Genomic DNA, 19,588 nt, shown 5'->3' with positions numbered 1-19,588 from the left:
GTCTGTCGAATCCAATAGTAAACATTAGGACTTATACTCTGTATGTTCTTATCTCTTTTTTCCTAGTAATTCAGTTTTACTGTAGTTTATAAAAGTACCAGTCTACAACAAATGGGAAATTTACAAACCAGTCCTCCACCACGGAGTTAGAGAACCACTGACTTAGTGAGTTACACTGACTACAGGCAAAAACTATGATAACAAACACTTTATTACCAGCAGAGAGAATTTATTTTATTTAAGTAATGCTAATTAAGCTTGTAAGACTAGTTAGCCTTGTAATAATTACAAGAAATGTGCATTTAGCCAGGTCAACTCTAGGAATCAACTATGCAAATATGCAGTGAGTTCTCAGCTATGCAGTTATGCTAGCAGCTGTATTGTATATAAAGTACGAGAGGGTGACGTGTTTTACCGCCTGCTCTGCTTTATTCCTGACGCCTAAATTAGTTCTCCTGGAATCTCTGTGCAGGTCAAGACAACTAGTGGGGCTAAAAGTGACTTTGTAAATGGAGTCTTTTTGTAAACGGGGTCTCTGAGAAACCATTCTAAGAGGAAAGTGCCTTCCTCTCTCACTCTTGGTTTTCCCCCCGGGAAGAAGATAAAATGGAAGTTAATGGGTAAAGTGTGACCAAGAGTCTGACTTACCTTTTTAAGGTCTGAACATCCATTTTACACAATATGATGGATATAGGTGTATAGATAGGCAAACAAGAAGATACCGTTGAAGGTAGCCCAGGAAGGGTCTGTGAAGAGAACTAACTGTCATGCCCAGCTTAGGCTCACGCTGACCAGCGTTCTTTGGGTAAGATGATGACTAATTTTGACATGGCTAAAGCTGACTTGATCACAAAACTGCCAGATTTGGGACCATCTCATCAACTGTTGGTGCTATATTACAGTGATAACAATAATATATGCACTATTGTAGCAATAAAAATAATATGTATGGTAATTCTGTATTACCCTGTTTACTCACAACATCCTCCTGTATTAAGGATTATTCTCTCCACTTGTCCGATGAGGACGTGAGCCTTAAAGAAGTTAAAGTGATTTGTTCAGGATCACAGAGCAAGAAATTTTTAGAGTCAGGTTCTAACAGAAGTCTGTTGCCAAACCCTGGTCCCACAATAGCCGTTTTTCAGACTTTGTGTCATGATCCATTAGCAGGTCAGAAATTGGCTTACCGGAGCACAATCAGTTTTGTTTTCTTTTTTAAAGAATTGGACAAATACAACAGAATACACAAAACAGTTTAACCAATCTTGAGGAAAGTGGGTGGTGTCAGAAGCTATTCTGCCTGTTTTCTCTGCCCAGCCCTCCTCAGTCCGCGGCTGCCTTGATTCACTCCCTCCCAACCCCTTCACCTTTCCTGCTCTCCCTGACTACAACTCGTGCACGTGAAGGTTAGCTGGTGGGGGAGATGCTTCTCCTGTTGTAGAGTGGCCTGAGTGGTGGTAGTCAAGGCCACCCACAAACCCAGCCAATGGAAGGAGGGCCATTTATCATTTGATTGGTTAATGTCTCGTATGGGGATCTGGTTCCTTGAACTTTGTATTAATAAAATGTTAAACTCTGCGTCACCTCATCAGTGAAAACCCTTGGAGGTCACAGGTTCTGGAGTGATGCAGATTCCTGGGTAAACCCTGGCTCTGTGACCCAGGGAATGCTACCCACCTTCTCGGAGCCTCTGTCTCCTTAGTTATACAATGGGAGTGATGCTAATGATGCCTATCCCAAAATGATGATTAGAAAAATATATGTGTAAGCAACCAGTTCAGGGCCTGTCACACAACAAGGGCTCAATGACCACTATCTATGATATCATACTTACAAAAGTAATTTCCAAGTCTTTGAGCACAACAAAATCCACTAGCACTAAAGCCACGGAAACCGTTTAGTGGTTCTTTTAGAATCCCAGAGACTTTTGTGGATTTGTCACCTAGCATAGTTTTGGCCTGAAGAAAGGAACCAGTCACCAGGTGTTCAGGGGCTGAAATCCAGCCTGTGACCCACGAACCAACCGTGTGTCCAGTGTAGGGCTGCAGCCACCAGGAGGAAGGGTACCTTTTTCTCCTTCGCACGAAAGCACTGGATCAGCCACTGATGGCCCATCTTCTGGGTCATCAAAGTCAGCACTACTGTGTGGGAGCTAGAAGTACCATTCAGTGGACTTTTCCATTTAATAAAGTGCTAGATGAATACATTTTCACTGCAATGGGTCCCCCCAAATATTTGGTATTCTAGAACAGTTGTGAGAGGTTCTTTGTTACACAGACGCCATACTATCAAGCAGCACATCAGGGCTAAACTATTTATAACATAGGTCAACAGAGTATTTTTTGAAGTGTTTTATGGACTGCAGATGTTTCGAAAGGATTCTTCATTCTTTATCCTCCCGCTCCTTGATGTTATGAAATATGACAGAAGGCTTTTTTAAGGTCACCATATATCTAGCTTATTGAAAACGGATACTCTATTTCAAAGCTCTAAGAAACTGATACTTGGGATCAGTAGACCCAGATTTAATTTCGGCTTTTGCTCAGTTTACATTTTAAACTCCATTTAAAAATATTTTTCATTATCGTGCTGTTACAGAGACGACTAACGTTTTGTGTAACCGGAAGTCTTTTATCCCCAACTAGGTGTTTTAAAATTTAGCTACATAAATTGAAATATTGGAAGTGAGTTACGCTGTTGAAACCTTGATCGTATGTTAATAACTGAATTGACATTTTACAGGATAAAGGTTTTCCACGAGAGAAAAATGAAATGGTGCTAAATTCCTGAATTCCTTGGGCCGTTGGTTCTTTTCTTGGGTGAAAGACTTGAGCAACACTAAACCCCAATACAGAAAACCTAAAAAAAGCAATGGAGAGTGCCTTATAATAAAATAAATAGCATTACATTTTCTGTACTTCTGTATTTCGCTACTTTGGAAATATTTTTATTTGGAAATGTTATCTACACACACACACACACACACTCTCTCTCTCTCTCTCTCTCTCTCTCTCTCTCTCAAACATTCCCAACAAGGATAGATTTTTTTTTTTTTGCAGTACGCGGTCCTCTCACTGTTGTGGCCTCTCCCGTTGCGGAGCACAGGCTCCGGACGCACAGGCTCAGTGGCCATGGCTCACGGGCCCAGCCGCTCGGCGGCATGTGGGATCCTCCCGGACCGGGGCACGAACCCGCGTCCCCTGCATCGGCAGGCGGACTCTCAACCACTGCGCCACCAGGGAAGCCCAAAGATAGATCTTAAAAACATAATATTGAGTACAAAAAAATTTGTTAAAGGATACATACAAAAAATAATTTTTACAACTTTCAAAATACTGGGCACTACTTAGTTATTCATATATATAAATATATATGTATATATAGGTATGTGTATATATATATGTGTGTGTGTGTGTGTGTGTGTTTATTGAGTACATGAACCAGAAGGGTGACATCCAATTCGTGAGAGTAGTTACACCTCAGGAGGAGTGAGGGAAACAAGACTACAAGAAAGGACTCCCATTTAATCTGTAACATTTTATTTATTTTAAAAAAGACTTGAAGAAAATATTGCAAAATACTACCAGTTGTTAATTCTGTGCTGTGGGAAGATAATCATTTGTTATGTTACTCTTTTTATAGACCTGCATTTTTAAAAATTTTTCAGCAAAATAATTTCAAAATACTAATGAAATTTTTGTCTTGTGTTCTCTAAAACAACACTAACAAAAATAATGATTAAAAACACCACCAGGGCTTCCCTGGTGGCGCAGTGGTTGAGAGTCCGCCTGCCGATGCAGGGGACGCGGGTTCGTGCCCCGGGCTGGGAAGATCCCACGTGCCGCGGAGCGGCTGGGCCCGTGAGCCATGGCCGCTGAGCCTGCGCGTCCAGAGCCTGTGCTGCGCAATGGGAGAGGCCACAGCAGTGAGAGGCCCGCGTACCACAAAAAAAAAAAAAAAAAAATCACCAGATCCTAAAGAATTTTTGAGACATAATTAATCCCACAGTTTTGGTGTTGATCCTTGTCTAAAAGTACAGTAATGAATGAGATCACACTGTTTTCCTCATTAGTACAGGCTCTTCATTTGCCTGGTACCTTTCCAAAGCGTTACACTTAATTCCATTTTAATTGTTAGCTCAGGCCAAAAATTAGAACAAGTGTTTCTTGAGCACCTACAATTTGCCAGGCACTATTGTAGCCACTGGAGATAGCCGATGAAAACAATAGACTGGGACTCAGCAAACGATGGCCCTTAGGCCAAATCTGGTCCATGCGTTTTTGTAAATAAAGTTTTATTGGAACACATCCACGCTCATTTGCTTACATGTTGTCTATGACTATTCTACAACAACAGAGTATTGTGCCAGACTGAAATATCTACTCTCTTACCCTTTACAGGAAAACTTGGCCAACCCCTGCAATAGACAAAAACCTCTACCCTCATGGAGCTTGCAATCTATTACAAAGACAGACAGTAACAAAATAAATGTCTTAGAATGGTTGGTGGTGGTACATGCAACTGAGAATAAGAAAGCAGGGGAAGGGGTTAGGGAGTGTTGTGAGGAGGTCAGAGAAAGCCACGTTGCAAGGATGACCTGGGAGCAAAGATCTAAGAGGTGAGGGACCAGCTCTGTGGAAATCTGGGTGAAGCAGACAGTGCCAAGGCCTGAGGTGGAAAGTTCAAGGAGCTGCAGGAAGCTGTGTGGCTGGCCGGGTGTGAGAGCAGCGGATGTGGGGCAGAGCCCTGCAGGCCGTGGCAAGGAGCTAGGCTTTTGCTCTTAGTAAGGGCCCTAGTTTGTCCTTTGTAAAATCTAGAATGTTGATTTCACTCCAAGAGTGAGGCCAAAGCTATGGATACCACATTTTTAGGCAAAATATTATTTACATTTGAAAATTTCAGTTCTAACCCGACTGGCCATCCTGCCAATTCTGACCAGTGTTCAGGGAAGAGAACAGGCTAGCTGATGGCTGAATATTATTACTATTTGAAAAACATTTCTGCAGACATATCTTACCCATGAGTCAGCCAGGCTGAAATATTAGTGTCAGACAGCACATTCTACGTAAAGTTTTGGTTTAGGCCAGGAGGGTAGCCTCAAAGTACTAAATTTCAAAATGAGTATTTGGGATATATTTTTCCTTGGTATTTGCCAAAAATGGAATTGATCCACTAGCTCTATATCTGAATGTGTTGGACCACCTTCCGCATGTCCCCACGCAGTGTAACCTCTCCAGGAAAGCTTGGAACCTTCTGTCCAGAAGGATGGGTGGGCACCGATGGAGAACTTGCTCGCTGCCAGGCACCATCCCTCTGCCTTCAAGAAAATTTATGGGGAAAGATTATAGAAAGCTCTTTTCAAACTTTGGTATTTCTCTTACAGTAAATATTTCTCAGGGACTCATGTATTCCAGCCCAATGTTTTTAGGCAGGTATGTTATTAGTCCTTTTTTAAAAAAAAACAAAAAATAAACGGTTAAGGGTGAGAGATGATATAACTGGCTCAGGTTTGCTTAGCTGATAAATACAAGAGACGGTACTAATGGCCAGGTCTCTCCCTTCTTAGTACAGCGCACTTTTCCATTCTGTTTTTATTGTTAATCAATGATCAATTATTTTGTCATAAATATATGAGTTAAAATCTATATTCACCTCTACCTTTGTACAGAAAAAGCATGACCATGGGCAAGTACACCACATAATTAAAGTATGCCAAAATAGAAATATCAGTTTTGGCCAAGTTTAATGCAACCTCCAGCTCTTGAAAATAGTTATAAGCTACTGTTCTCTTTTCTTGAATGTCTTTAAGCAGCCTTGATTTTTTGTGTGGAGAAAATCTGGTAGACAGGAAAGAAGAGAAATTAATACTAGACTAAAAGCCCCCCAAACCTTCAAAGGTAGGATCTGTGTCTAATTTTCTCTTTAATCTCCAATATTCATATAGTAAGCACTTAATAAATGCAGCAATGCTTATCACTGACACAAGGTTATCTCTTTACTGAATTTCCCACTCATTTATGTTCTTCTGGAAGTTGATTTCTCATTTTGGTACAAAACAGATCTGTAATTTTTGTTTGTTTGTTTTTGTTTTTTGCGGTACGCGGGCCTCTCACTGTTGTGACCTCTCCCGTTGCGGAGCACAGGCTCTGGACGCGCAGGCTCAGCGGCCATGGCTCATGGGACCAGCCGCTCCGCGGCATGTGGGATCTTCCCGGACTGGGGCACGAACGCGCGTCCCCGGCATCGGCAGGCGGACTCTCAACCACCGTGCCACCAGGGAAGCCCCAGATCTGTAATTTTGATTGCTTTCAACCTTAGCTCTTGTAGTTTTAGTTGTCAGTGTTTCTGAAGGATTTAAATTAAGGTTCTGTCTTCAGAAACCCAGATATCCAAATGAACGTGCAACTATTACCAAATAATTTTATGTTTAGAATCATTTACCCACATGACTGGATTTTCTCTTTGCCTCTGAAGATCTTGACATCAAATAGACCCCACCGCCTATGTCCTCTCCTTTAAATGGGCTTAACTCTTGTTTCTTCAATATGATTTTCTCCAAATAATCATCAGATAGAAATATTTTATTATATGTAAGGAAAAGATAATGACATAACTACTTCCAGTTATACTTTTTTCCCCAGCTTTTGATTTCTCAGCCATGATCTAACATTGAGAGTTTTTTTGCTTTCATTAGCTTCCCAGAGTTCTCATTTGTAAAGTCACTGGGACCTGTGGCCATCTGTTACTTTCAGACATCTTTATAGCTTTGATTCTATATTTTAAAAGGTGTTCAAGCTATGGCATCCTTTCGCAGTAAAGACTCTAAAGTTATTAATTAATCATAATATAAAAAAGATTATAAACTGCATTTGCATATTTCTGTGTACATTAATTTAAACATCCTTTTTTTCCCCCCTGCAAGGTCTTTTGCTTTAGTGAGGGCAACCAACTGACAGACTGCTCATTAATCATACATATTAACGGAGTAGTTAAAGCTTTAAAGTCTAACTCACCATTCTGTCTACAGGGACCAGTCCTTGTTTTCTAAATGTGATGACATACACTTCAGACACTGCTAATTAGGTCTTTCCCTTGAAAATTCATCCTGACATGTTTCAAGAACATATTTTTCCCTTGAGTACAAGCTCATTAAATTATAAATATCTTTATATAAGTCTTGCAGGATTACTTAAACAATGCAGCATTCTCTATTTGAAAACCGTTGTTCACAGTGAAGGATGAAATAGATCTCATTTCCTTATATCATTTTTTCGGTCAAAAACAATGGACTGGGTAAATATCAGAGAATAATAGATATTATATTCAGTAACGTAAGATGTTAAAGGAAGGTAAAAAATACTTCGTACTTATAAATGGAAATGGGTATTAGTCAGGGTTCTCCAGAAAAATGAAAGCATCAGGATGTGTATACAGAGAGAAAGAGACAGAGAGAATTGGCTCACACAGTTGTAGAGTCTTGGTAAATCCAAAACCTATAGAGTAGTCTGGTAGGCTGGAGACCCAGTGAAGAGTTGCAGTTCAAGTCCAAAGGCCGTCTGCAGGCAGAGTTCCTTCTTGCCTTGGGGAGGTCAGTCTTTGTTCCATTCAGGCCTTGGACCGATTGGCGAGACCCGCACACCTTATCGAGGGCAGCCTGCTGTGCTCAGAATCCACCATCTAAATGCTAATCTCATCCAAAAACCACCTTTACAGAAACATTCAGAAAAATGTTTGGCCAAATATCTGGGCACCACATAAACTTAACCGCCACAAAATGCTATACAGATACTCAACTCTTGATCATCTGCACAAATGGAAGGAAATGTTCCTGCGAGCGACCTAAATCAGATAAGCTACAGTCAGTTCTGTTGAGCCCCTGAATTACATGATCAGTCTGTAGCAGTTTTACCCTAGTGGCTGCTAATCTACACAGGCAAGTGTTTAGGTCAACCTCATGATGCGGCCCCTTTACGACAACTCCCAATGGTTTCCCAAGACAATCAAAGGAAGAAAACACAAAGCCCTCACCACAGTCTTCAAGGCTCAGCTAATGTGCCCTGCCTGCCACCCATCCACGGCTTGTGCTTCTCCAGCCACCCAGGGCTTTGTTCTCACTGTTCCGTCTGCTGGATGTCCTTTCTCAGCCCTTGCACAGCCCACGGACTCGTTTGGTTCAGGTGTCTGCTGAGACCTCCCCTGATTTTTCTATCTGAAATGGCACACCACCCTATCTAACTCTGTATCCCTGTACCCTGCTTTACTTTTTATGATTCTTGTCGCTATCCAGAATTTATATCTCTACTCGTGTCGTTATCAGATACGCAGTCAGTATAACAGGGAGGGATGATCAGGGATGACACAGCCAGGTTACCTGAATTCAAGTCCCAGCTCTGCTGCTTATCTGGACGTGTGACCTCAGGCAAGCTGCTCTGTCACTCAGTTGCCTCATCCGTAAAACAGAGACACCTCAAAGATATTACGAGGACTTTGAAGATATAATGAATACATAGATATAAATTGCTTTGAACGGTGTCTGGCAGAGAGAAAGGACCAGGTGCTATCTATTTCTATCACTGTCTCCGCTAGAATATAAGCTCTCTGAGGACAGAATGGATTCAGGGTATTTCCAGAGCACAGAGAAGGATCTGGCCCACAGTAAGGACTCATTAAATGTTTGTTGAACGAATTAATGAAGGAATCTGGGAACATGCCAGCTGAGAATGGGAAATATGTTCTACAAAAACACAGTGAAGAGGTGGTAGGTTGTTGGGCTGCAGGCCTAGAAGGCCTGCATTTGCCCAGCTTTAAGACCGAAGAAAGAGCCCGGAGTCAGCAACAGAGACATCAGTGGCTTCATGGATCGGGGCGCTTACACGTCTGAAGCAAGGTCCTGGAGGGATTTCCAGTTATAGGGGAGTTGACGTCAGGTGGGCTCATCGGTTACCAGGGAAACCAGCAGAGGGACACAGGCCCCTCACCAGCCCTTTGACAAGGACAGTCACTCGCTGGGGCCTGGGGCAAGTACGTAGGAAGGTCAGTCCTGTGAGTAGGTGTTGGTTAGGCTTTAGGGATGTCTGTATAGGGATGGATGGATGTACGTCCTGTGTAGCAGGACGCTCAGCATAAGATGTAGCTGCGGTTTCTGCCTGAAGGATACTTCTCTAAAGGGGACTGAGAAGTCAAAGGAGAACATAAAAAGAATCCAGCAAATGACCTGCAGCTGGGGCTGGCAGGGCCAACTGAGGTACCAGCTTTCCCAAGACACTCTAACCTTGCTCTGGGAAAAGGTCGGAGCTGAAGGAGAAAGAGACTGTGGGAAAGCAGCTGGAAGAGGTCAGACTCAGAGTTCCTCTTACCCAGTCACACTGGCAAGTGACCTTGGGTGTCAGGTTTAAGGAAATGAAAAGAGTATTCAAGTCAAGAAAAAACATACCCAGTATTTACATAATGGCAGGTCCACAAGCATTCAGTTTTTGAAGGTCATCAATACAGAGTCCCAATACCTAAGTCCATCGTGAAAGCACAAGGAGTGGTGGCGGGAAATGCCTTCCAAGCCCAGTTGATTGAAAGGTTGGCAATAAGTATCAGAGGACAAAAGGACCAAAGAGGACACATCTGTATGGGGGCACAAGTGTCCATGGAAGCTGTTCCTGTCTGAGGGGACTCTTCAGGGTCTAGCACCCCATCTCATTGCCAAGGGGGTGCAGACGGCTTCCTCCACCCGCATTTCCCTCCCATCCCATCCCGGTGACCAACCCCCCGCCACTTCCCCTGTCAAACGAAAGGCTGAGAGAGTTACTGAAAGGTTTGGGAAGCAACTTAATTCTCACCTTCCCTCCCCAGAACTCCTGAGTTTACCTACAACCAAATGAACAACACTCTCCAAATAGCTGTTGTCAATAGCTGTCCCTCCTCTTCTACCCTGAAAGCAAGATCCAGGCCTTATTCGTATATTTTCCCCCTAGAACAGTACGTAAAACACAGACAGTACATTTCTGCTGAATACATTTACTCATTTTTTGGATAGGGTTTGAAGTGGGCATTTAAATATCCAAGTGGGATTTAATCCATTGAATTTAAGTTGATGGATTGAGAATTACACACTGAAAGTTCTTCTGTATCAAAATTGGGTGACCTTCACACTTGCCTCTTACGGATCCTTGGGGGTTCTCTCTGCTTACGGGAAGTTATTGAATAGCTGCAAAATGTATTCCTATGAATTTATTTGCTGTTGCTCAACCCAGTCTTTCTCTCTGAAACTGCAGTTCTGAACTTCCACCCCTTGAGGGCACATTTCATTTGTTAAAGTATGTGACTCAAAAATACTGAAAATGCACTTCTATAAATTTAGCTTCATTGAAATCAAGATATGAAATGTCATTAATGATTTCTTTGTTCCAGTGCCGACTGGTAAGGCTGAATTCCTTCTTATACACTGGCTCAAGCTCTGACCCGTCTGAAATTTGTTGAGGAACCTCATCACATCGTTTTCATGTTAACATTTCTTTTAAATAAGACACTAGCAGTTTATGTGCATTATTTGTCCCTCTACGTGTTGATTTCATCCACTCTCTAAGTCTAAAAATGTAACAGTTTCCTGAATAAAAATGAAAGATGCTTGAAGCCTATGAGTGCTTGGAGATGGGGACCCCAGGGCATGGGCATAGTTCTTGGACAAGGAAGGCAGAGTCCAAGCCCGATTCTCCTCCTCCGGCCTGCAAGCATCCCCCTGCAAACTTCCAAATACGGAGGGAGCGTCCCCCCTCTCACTGCCGCACAATAAAATGTATCACAGAGGGTCAGGAAGCAGCTAAGCCATGCCCTACCGTGCCCCACCCCTGAGCCGGGATGAACCAAGTGCATTGGCTGAGGTTGGCAATGGCAGGATAGAAAACAGAGCCCGCGATTGGGACAGAGAGAGTTGGTGGTTTGGCAAGACCGTCGGGAGTCCAGTCTAAGTGGAAGGTTGTGGTTGTCCTGCTGGCGCAAGGCAAAGGCAAGCAGCCACCAGGGGAGCAGCTGAGAGAACTAGAAAGACCTGAATTCCCAAAAGGGCAAAGTCGTAAGGCGATGGGACATTTAAAAATCTGGCTTGGTGGTGGGAAAACAAGAGAAACTCAACAATTAGAGCAGCAAAGTAACTGAAATCGTGAATGACCAGGATATGCCCCCCCAAGGACACCTTCATCCTGAGGGTTACGGATTTTAAGATCAGACACACTTGGGGTTAAATTTTAGCCCCACCAATTAAGAGCAGGGTGATTTGGAGCTAGATGTTTAATCTTTCGTTCTCTGTAAAATGGGAACAGTATCACTCACCCACAGTAGTTTGCAGCAGATTAAGTGAAATAGCGTAAGTCCGTGCTTAGCACTCAGGGCTTGGCCCATGGCAAGCATCTGATCAATGGTAACCATTTTAATAATCATTTGTCATAGGCTTTTATGTTTCTTGGTACATGCACAGCTTGGAGCACACAAGGAAAAGGTGATTTGGGGTTCATCCAGTCAGAAGGGACTTAAGAGGTCAGACCTTAATTATACTTATCTTCATGACCAAATTGGTGCCGCCATGATAACTTCATAGGAATGCTAAACAGTGACTGTAGACCATGCTGACCACAGACCAGACCACCTGGCCCAGTCCAGCGCTTCGATGAAGTGTTACCGTTTATTCAGATTATCATTTATTCAGTTATAGCTGAGGGGGTTTAGTTAATATTGTCACATTTCTAACTTGTTTTGAAAAGCCACATTAGGTACTGGTAGAGTCCATCCAAAGGGGAAAAAAAGGAAGAGAACTGGGCTTCCCTGGTGGCGCAGTGGTTGAGAGTCCGCCTGCCGATACAGGGGACGCAGGTTCGTGCCCCGGTCCGGGAAGATCCCACATGCTGCGGAGCGGCTGGGCCAGTGAGCCATGGCCGCTGAGCCTGCGCGTCCGGAGCCTGTGCTCCGCAACGGGAGAGGCCACAGCAGTGAGAGGCCCACGTACCGCCAAAAAAAAAAAAAAAAGGAAGGGAACAGAGAGATGGGGAAATTGTGACATGATTTAGAAATTTTAAGATCCCAACCTAAATGAGAAAAGCAATATCGGGAATAGCATCACAATATGGATTCATCTTCCCTTAGCCCTAAACCTATTTCAGATTCTTTGTTCATGTTGAATTACATCCTCTTCCCGTGTCCTTACAAGAGCCACTTGTCTGATCCCTGAAATAAGGAGACCATTATGACTAGCCTCATTGCTGTCTTAGATGTATTTTTAAAGATGTTAAGAAATAAAATTCACTTAAGATGTTATGCATTCCTCATGTAAGTATTCCGTTCCCATTTTTTCACATATCGTTGATTTCAAAATGTGCTGACCTTTTACATCAGTCATTAATCTTATTTCCGTTCACAATGTAAAAAAAGAAAACTAAACTTCCCAGATGGTCTGTAATGTTTTCCTGTGTAATTAACACCTACTTCACAGTTGTGGGTGCCAGTCAAGGCCCTGTCTCCTCTTCCTCGACATCTCCTTGGTACCTTGTTCAGGCTGAGTTGATGCCTAAGACTGTGCTGAATACACACATGGGAACAAGGGAATTCTGGAGAGGAGCCAGCTGCATTAGAAGACCTGGCAATTTAGAGAGATTACTAACACACGTGTCTCCTCTGTGGGCTTGAGGGCTGCATACCACCCTTTATTTCGGTACGATTACTACTGTAACTTGTCCTCGTCGTCATCATCAACAGCAAAAACCATCTGACAGATAAGTACCAGTCGCCCATTATTTGCATTCTTCCCTTCTTAATGCTCCTGGATGGTCAAATGTTTATAAATCAAGTGGCTAATTTAAGATACATGTGCTCTCATACTGCAAGTCATCCTGGAAGCATCAAGTTATTTTTACTGTTGAAAATTTGTAGATGTCATTTATTTAAATAGGCCTGGGTTTTTTTTTTTTCCTTCCTGACAGTATTGACCCTCTGTGGTCATGTACACAGCAAATGCAGATGGATGAAGTCATCTGATAATTCAAATAAAATCACTCCATCGTGGAAATCTCCTGGTTTCATTTTTTTAATTTTTATTGAAGTATAACAAACATTCAGGATGTATGTATCCTAAGGAGACCACTTGTTGATTTTTCACAAATCAAGAACACGCTTGTAACCTGCACACAGTTCAAGAAACAGGACGTCCGCATCTTAGTCTGATGATCTCAGTCGCTCCCCACTCCCACATGGGTGACCTATTGCAACTTCTAACAGCTTAGCTTAGTATTGCCTGCTTTTATTCCTTATATGAATTGATCAACGTTGTGTTTACACAATTTAACCATATTGTTGCATATAGTTGTATTCCATTCATTTCCGTTGTTATATAGTATTCCACTGTATGAATAATCTACAATTTACTTTTTCTATTTCTACTCTTAATGGGCATCTTGATTGTTGTTTTAGATGAAAAAATCCCCTATGCAAGGTTGACAGTTGGTTACGTTTTTTAACTGATGCACAACACAGATTTTAGAAGGTTTTCTTGATATATTATCAACATTTTTAAATGGAAAAAAAAAGGATAATTGGATAAAGGATGGTAGAAGGGCAGGGAGAAAAGAAACTAACATTTATTATTCCCACTGTGTCAGATATTATAGTAGGAGTGTTGTTGTTGTTGTTGTTAATTGTGGAGAAAAACACATAGCATAAAATTTACCATCTTAACCATTTTCAGCTGTACAGTTCATTAGTGTAAGTACAGCCGCATTGTTGTGAAAAGATCTTCAGAACTTTTTCATCTTGTAAAACTAAAACTCTGCTCCCATTAAATGACTTCCCCTATCCCCCGCCCCCCAGCCCCTGGCCACCACCATTCTACCTTCTGCTTCTATAAATTTGGCTACTCTAAGTACCTCATATAAGCGAAATCATACGGTATTTGTCTTCTACTGACTTATTTCACTGTGCCTATTTTGATTGGCATGATGTCATCAAGGTTTATCCATGTTGTAGCATGTATCAGAATGTCCTTCCTTTTCAAAATTGAATAATATTCCATCGTATGTACCACATTTTGTTTATCCACTCATCTGTTAATGGACGTTTGGATTGGTTCTGCCTCTTGGCTATTCTGAATAGTGCTGCGTATGAACATAGTGTGCAGATATCTCTTCACGACCCTGTTTTCAATTCCTTTGGATATAGACCCAGAAGTGGGATTTCTGGATCACATGGTCGTTCTACTTTTCATTATTTTAAAAATCTGCGCAGTGTTTTCCACAGCAGTTGCTCCATTCTACAATCTCGCCAGCAGTGCGCGAGCATTCCAGTTTCTCCAGATCCTCACGAACGCTTATTTTGTTTTTTGAAACTAGCCATCCTAATGGGTGTGTGCGTGGCAGGAATTTTACACATTATCTCTTTTTTAATTCTTCACAAACAGGCTTCAATGGGTAAGTACCAATTTTACAGCAAGGACATCTTGACACAAGAACCTTCCATAAAAGAAAAGGCTGGGATTCCAATCCAGGCGGTCCTGAAGTTGACAATGGGGTTTTTATTCTTAAAGTTCCACGCAGTCACAAAACCAACCCAGCTCTTTTGTTCTGAGCTACAAGGTTTACAAGATTAAGGGCTATACAAGATTGCCTGACTTTAAATATGAAATAAGAGGTTGAGGTTTAGAACAGGAGTTCTCACAGTGTGGTCTCAAGGCCAGTAGCATCAGTACTGCTGGGAACTTGTTATAAATGTGAGTTCTCGGGTCCCACCCCGGACATGCTGAGTCAGAAACTCTGGAAGTGGGGAGAGCAATCTGTTTCTGCTAGGTCTCCCGAGGATGCTGATGTGTGATCGGGTTAGAGCACCACTGGGCTTAAATCATTAGACAAATACCTAAGCTGCAGTCTGATAACCTTTACACTGTTGCCAAACAGGAAACGTACGTGTTGAGCACTCTGAGGTTTCCAGGGCAACCTGATATGGTAAATCTGCCTTTTATGCTTCATACTCCCAATTTTCAGAAGAGTATTGGCTTAGCCCAATTGCAATGCTGCTGAAACCATCCATTTGGAGATTGAGCCAGACTCCAACTGATCAATTGCTTCTGAACAAATGGCCACCTGGGACCAGGCACCCTAGCCAGGAAGGCCGCACCCAGCTCAGCATTTTTCTGTTATGTGCTGGGATTTTCATCCCAACCCACAACCGAGTGCCCACTTCTTGTCTCACTTTACAGTGGGTCTAGAATGAAGGGCCTGAAATAAGAGGAGACAGAAGTGGAAAGAAACACGCAAAAACAGCCCCTCTATCGACGTCAGGAGGGTATTCCCTGGCCCTCCCAGGCACAGCCCCAGCCCCAGAGCATGGAATCTAAAAAAGCCTAATTCATCAACACAGAGACAATGTTGGCTGCCAAAGGCTGAGGAAGGGGAAATGAGGAGATGCCGGTCAAAGTGCACAGACTTCCAGTTAGAAGATGAATAAGTTTGGGGATCTAATGTACAGCATGGTGACTATAGTTAACAATATTGTGTTTATACTTGAAAGTTGCTGAGAGAGTAGTGTTTAAATGTTCTCAACACACACACACAAATGGTAATTATGTAGGCTGACGGGGGTATTCACTAACTTTATTCCTAACATATAAGTGTATGAAGGCATCACTTGTACACATGAAACTTACACAATGTTACATGCCAATTATATCTGAGTAAAGCTGAAAAAGAAAAAAGTATTCAAATCTGCTTCAGGATGTTACTAGAAATTCAAGCCTAGAAACCACATTTAAACTGAAAATACGTGCTGGCTGAAGTCAGCTGTGTACAGTATGTTCCAATAATTTGATGGTCCTCAAAAACATCTTACCTGCATGTCTACTGTTAGCAAGGAGGCATAGAGACAGTCAGCGTTCCCCTGTGCTCTTCCAGAGACACATCCGCACACTCTTGACAGTCGCAAGGCTTTGAACAATGATGTAAATCAGCAGCGACGTGCAAGAGTTTGGAAGCTTGCCCGTACCATACTGAACCATGAATCCGTCTACTCCTCATGTTAAGACATGACAATGTTATGCTACAATATCTGAGACTTGGTTTATCTTAAACATTAACTCTGTGATAAAAGTTGATCAATAACCTCATTTTCTCCACTTCCTGCCCAAATCAATATATATATCTCTTTTAAGGAAAGGAGACTGCACACAAAGTTTATCCTATGGTTTTAACTTACCTCACCCTAAAAGAAAGAACCAATCACCTACTCCAATGTCACCGATTTTGTTTCTTTGTGCTCTTGTAAATGAATAAATTACGGTGCTTCCACTTTCCAAGTAAACAAACGTTGTATCGTTGATTAATCCTCAGGGGCTGATTGACTTGGATTTACTAAAAGACCCAATATATTGATTTTCAGAATGTGTAAACTGCAAAACAAGAAAATTATGTCCATGTGTGTAACTTTTATTCAGTATACAGAATATTAAATTATATATTCATTCCAATCTTACAACCCCCCAAAGGAAATCCAAGGTTCAGATCTCTAAAACAGAAGGTACATGAAAATAACTACTCATTTTATTTCTGGTTTTAATGAAATTAGAAAAAAAATCTGTTCTGTAGTTGTTAGCCAGGAGTTTTTATGAATACAGCTGCTATTTTTATATGGAGTCCTCGACAGTAGGTACTCAACTTGCCTTCAGCAATTAATGGAAGCATTTCCCACCCAATCACAGTGTCGCATTTGCTTACCTACCTTCCAGACCTTACTCTGCTGCTTCAGTGGGTATTGCATTTCCTACCCAACTCCAAGCTTAGCTGAAGGCCAGAAAGATCAAGCCTGACTCTTTCAGAGCAAGAAAATCTGTCAGTGAAATGAGCCTTTCCCTGTTTATGCTTACAATTCTCCCCAAAAAGAGTTGAAAGATCATCCTAATACTTTTACCTTTTAAGTAACAACAAGCCATAATATGTATTAACATACTACCAATATGGTAATAAAATAAAGTTATTTGTAACAATGAAACAGAATTAGAAAACCTGCTCAGAAATGCTTCTCATTCAAAATGTGTGCTATCCATACCTAAGCTGGCTTCCTTCTATGATAAAGGAAAGAAAATAATTAAGAAAAGAAATGTATAATAAATCAATGTTTTTTAAATGATATAGATACACAGGTACTTAGAAATGTCATTCTGGCTCTTGCAATTGGAATTTAGCTAGTTGCGAACTTGGGGAGTTAACATTCACTTACAATAATGAAGATTAATAAGCAAGGAGTGAACATTTTATTTCACTTACAAAACAGCTTAATCATCCAAAGGGAAGAAAAAAGCTAGTTAATGTGCTTTTCACAACATATATAATTATAATATGGCTTACGGAAGTGCTTTTCAAACTTTAGTGAGTATGAGTATTACCTGAAGGGGTTTTTTAAATGCATATTCATGGATCCCTTCCCCAGAGATTCTAAACCAGTAAGTCCAGGATGGAGCCCAGAAAAGTGTATTTTTAATACCTGATAGCACCCTCAGGAAGCTCCTATAAAATTGGAATTCAGATCACTCTTTGAGAAATACCAATTTAAGATGATAAATGCATTTATTATTGCACCTGAACCCACTGAATTATCAGATAAAATGCCCATCTTAGCCCATCTTTCAGATACTTTATATTACTTTGCTAGAGTACCAAAGTAGACAGCCTTTGAAGGGCTGCTCATAAGAGTCACAGTTTATTCATTAGAGGCACTGTTTTTCTCATCTTGGCTGTTAAAAATTGTCTCAGAGCTTTTAGACTTCACAGGTCTTTAAAGGTCATGTGGACTTGGAATTGTTTTTTAACTTTTAGTTAATTTTTAGTCTTTAAAATTGCCATTTAATATTGTCTCATCTTAAAATAAAATGGAATCACAGTAGCTGTTGTCTGTTTCTCTTTGGTTTCTAGGGAAGACGAGGAAAACCAGGTCCTCCAGGAAAACCAGGGCCTCCAGGACCACCTGTGAGTAAACAGTAGGGTATTTCATGAGTCCCTCTGTACTGCTGTGTGTTCATCTAAAGGTTATCTTAATCCCCTGTAGATAATAATTTCCATCTTTCCACTGTTTAACATGGTTGTGCTCCCTACACCTCCCACCACCACCAACCAAGAGATCAGGGAGGCTGGTGGCCGGCTGCACCCCCTGCCCACTTCATTCCTGGACAGGAGCAAGTGTACTGCCTGCACGGGCGCCCCAAGCCAAGTCCCAGATCAGCAAACCCTGTGCTGAACCCACCTGAGCCCCATCTCCTCAATTTCTTAACATCCAGGCTGGTGGTCAGTCAGACATCTGGGGAAGCATGCCTACTTTTCTTGACACAGCTATTTTGCCAGTAGAATTTCATAGACTATTGTTGCTAAAGAGAGCCATAAAGATCGTGTAGCCAATTAGCTGATCTCATCCTTTACCCCAAGCTTCTAGAGGAAGTGTGCAATTTCTTGTGGCTCTGCTAACTCTTCAACCCACTGGAGTCTGGATTATGTCCAAGCTACTCCGCCGGCCCTGCATTCTCCATGATCACCAGTATCTCTGAGTCACGAGATTCCCTGAGTGCCTTTCAGGCTTCACCTTATTTCACTGCTGTATAGGAACTGACGCTGTTGACTGTTCTACCCTTGAAACTCTCTATTCTCTTGGTTCACTGACGCTGATCGTTTTCTCCTACCTTTGAGGCCATCGTTTTTGTCTCCTTCCATAAAGCTGTTCCCCCTTCCCTTATTTATACGTTGTATGGTTTAAAGAATCCCAGTCTTCTATTTCCACCCAAACATTCCTCCTGAGTTCCAGGCTCCTGCACACCACGGGCTGCTCAGTATCTCCACTTGGAGGTCTCCTATGTACTACAAACATAGCCTGTCCAAAACTAAACTCTAAAAATGACCCTAGATTTTTTTTCTCTCTCTCTCATCCTCCACATCCAAATAGTTCCTAAATCATGTCAATTCTACTTCCCATTAGCTCTCATTCCTCATACCACTTCCTTATTTAGGCCCTTGTCAATTTGTATCTATATTTTTATAGCCTTCTCCCAGCCGTCTCATTGCCTCTACCTTCTACAAGTGGGGTAATATTTCTAAATCATAACTCTGATCACGTAGCTCTTTGGTTGAAAACTCTTTAATAACTTCCCTTTCCTTCCAGATGGATTCCATATCTTCTACGGCCATTCCAGTCCCTTCAAAGTTTGTCCTTTTCCTATCTTTGTCTATCCTCCTCTGTGCCCTTTCTTCTTTTGCAACCTGTAGTGTCATCTTTCTTTATGATCTCAAAATGCCGCACATTGCAAATGTTCTCCCCAAGGCCCAGGTGAGCTTCCCCACCTGCAGGACTCAGCTCAGACCCCAGGTCTCCCACGAAGCCCTTGCCGGTGCTCTCGGCACAGCACGAGAGGTGTCATCCTCCGCAATCCTATGAGCTTATGCCTCCTGCAGACAGAGCACATTGTTTTATGACTCCTATTTTCCTTGTCTTTCTGACCACTGCCCTGTGAATATTTTTTGAACCTCTATTTTATCATCATTGTCTAGCACAGTTTCTGGCATGTAGCATGTAATTGTTAATTATTTAA

At 41.9% G+C, this 19,588-nt stretch overlaps 1 protein-coding gene across 1 annotated transcript in view; it reads left to right on the top strand.

Annotated features, from left to right (window-relative positions):
- The window catches only part of COL19A1 (collagen type XIX alpha 1 chain), a 352,057-nt gene that overhangs the window by 227,034 nt on the left and 105,435 nt on the right, over nt 1–19,588 (top strand). The window contains exon 16 of the mRNA XM_067702906.1: nt 17,928–17,981. Coding sequence (XP_067559007.1) covers nt 17,928–17,981 — 54 coding nt within the window. The remainder of the gene's footprint in view (nt 1–17,927; nt 17,982–19,588) is intronic.

Source organism: Pseudorca crassidens, chromosome 13 (genome assembly GCF_039906515.1).
Source record: "Pseudorca crassidens isolate mPseCra1 chromosome 13, mPseCra1.hap1, whole genome shotgun sequence".
NCBI lineage: Eukaryota > Metazoa > Chordata > Mammalia > Artiodactyla > Delphinidae > Pseudorca > Pseudorca crassidens.
This window is presented reverse-complemented; position numbering and strand designations above follow the sequence as displayed.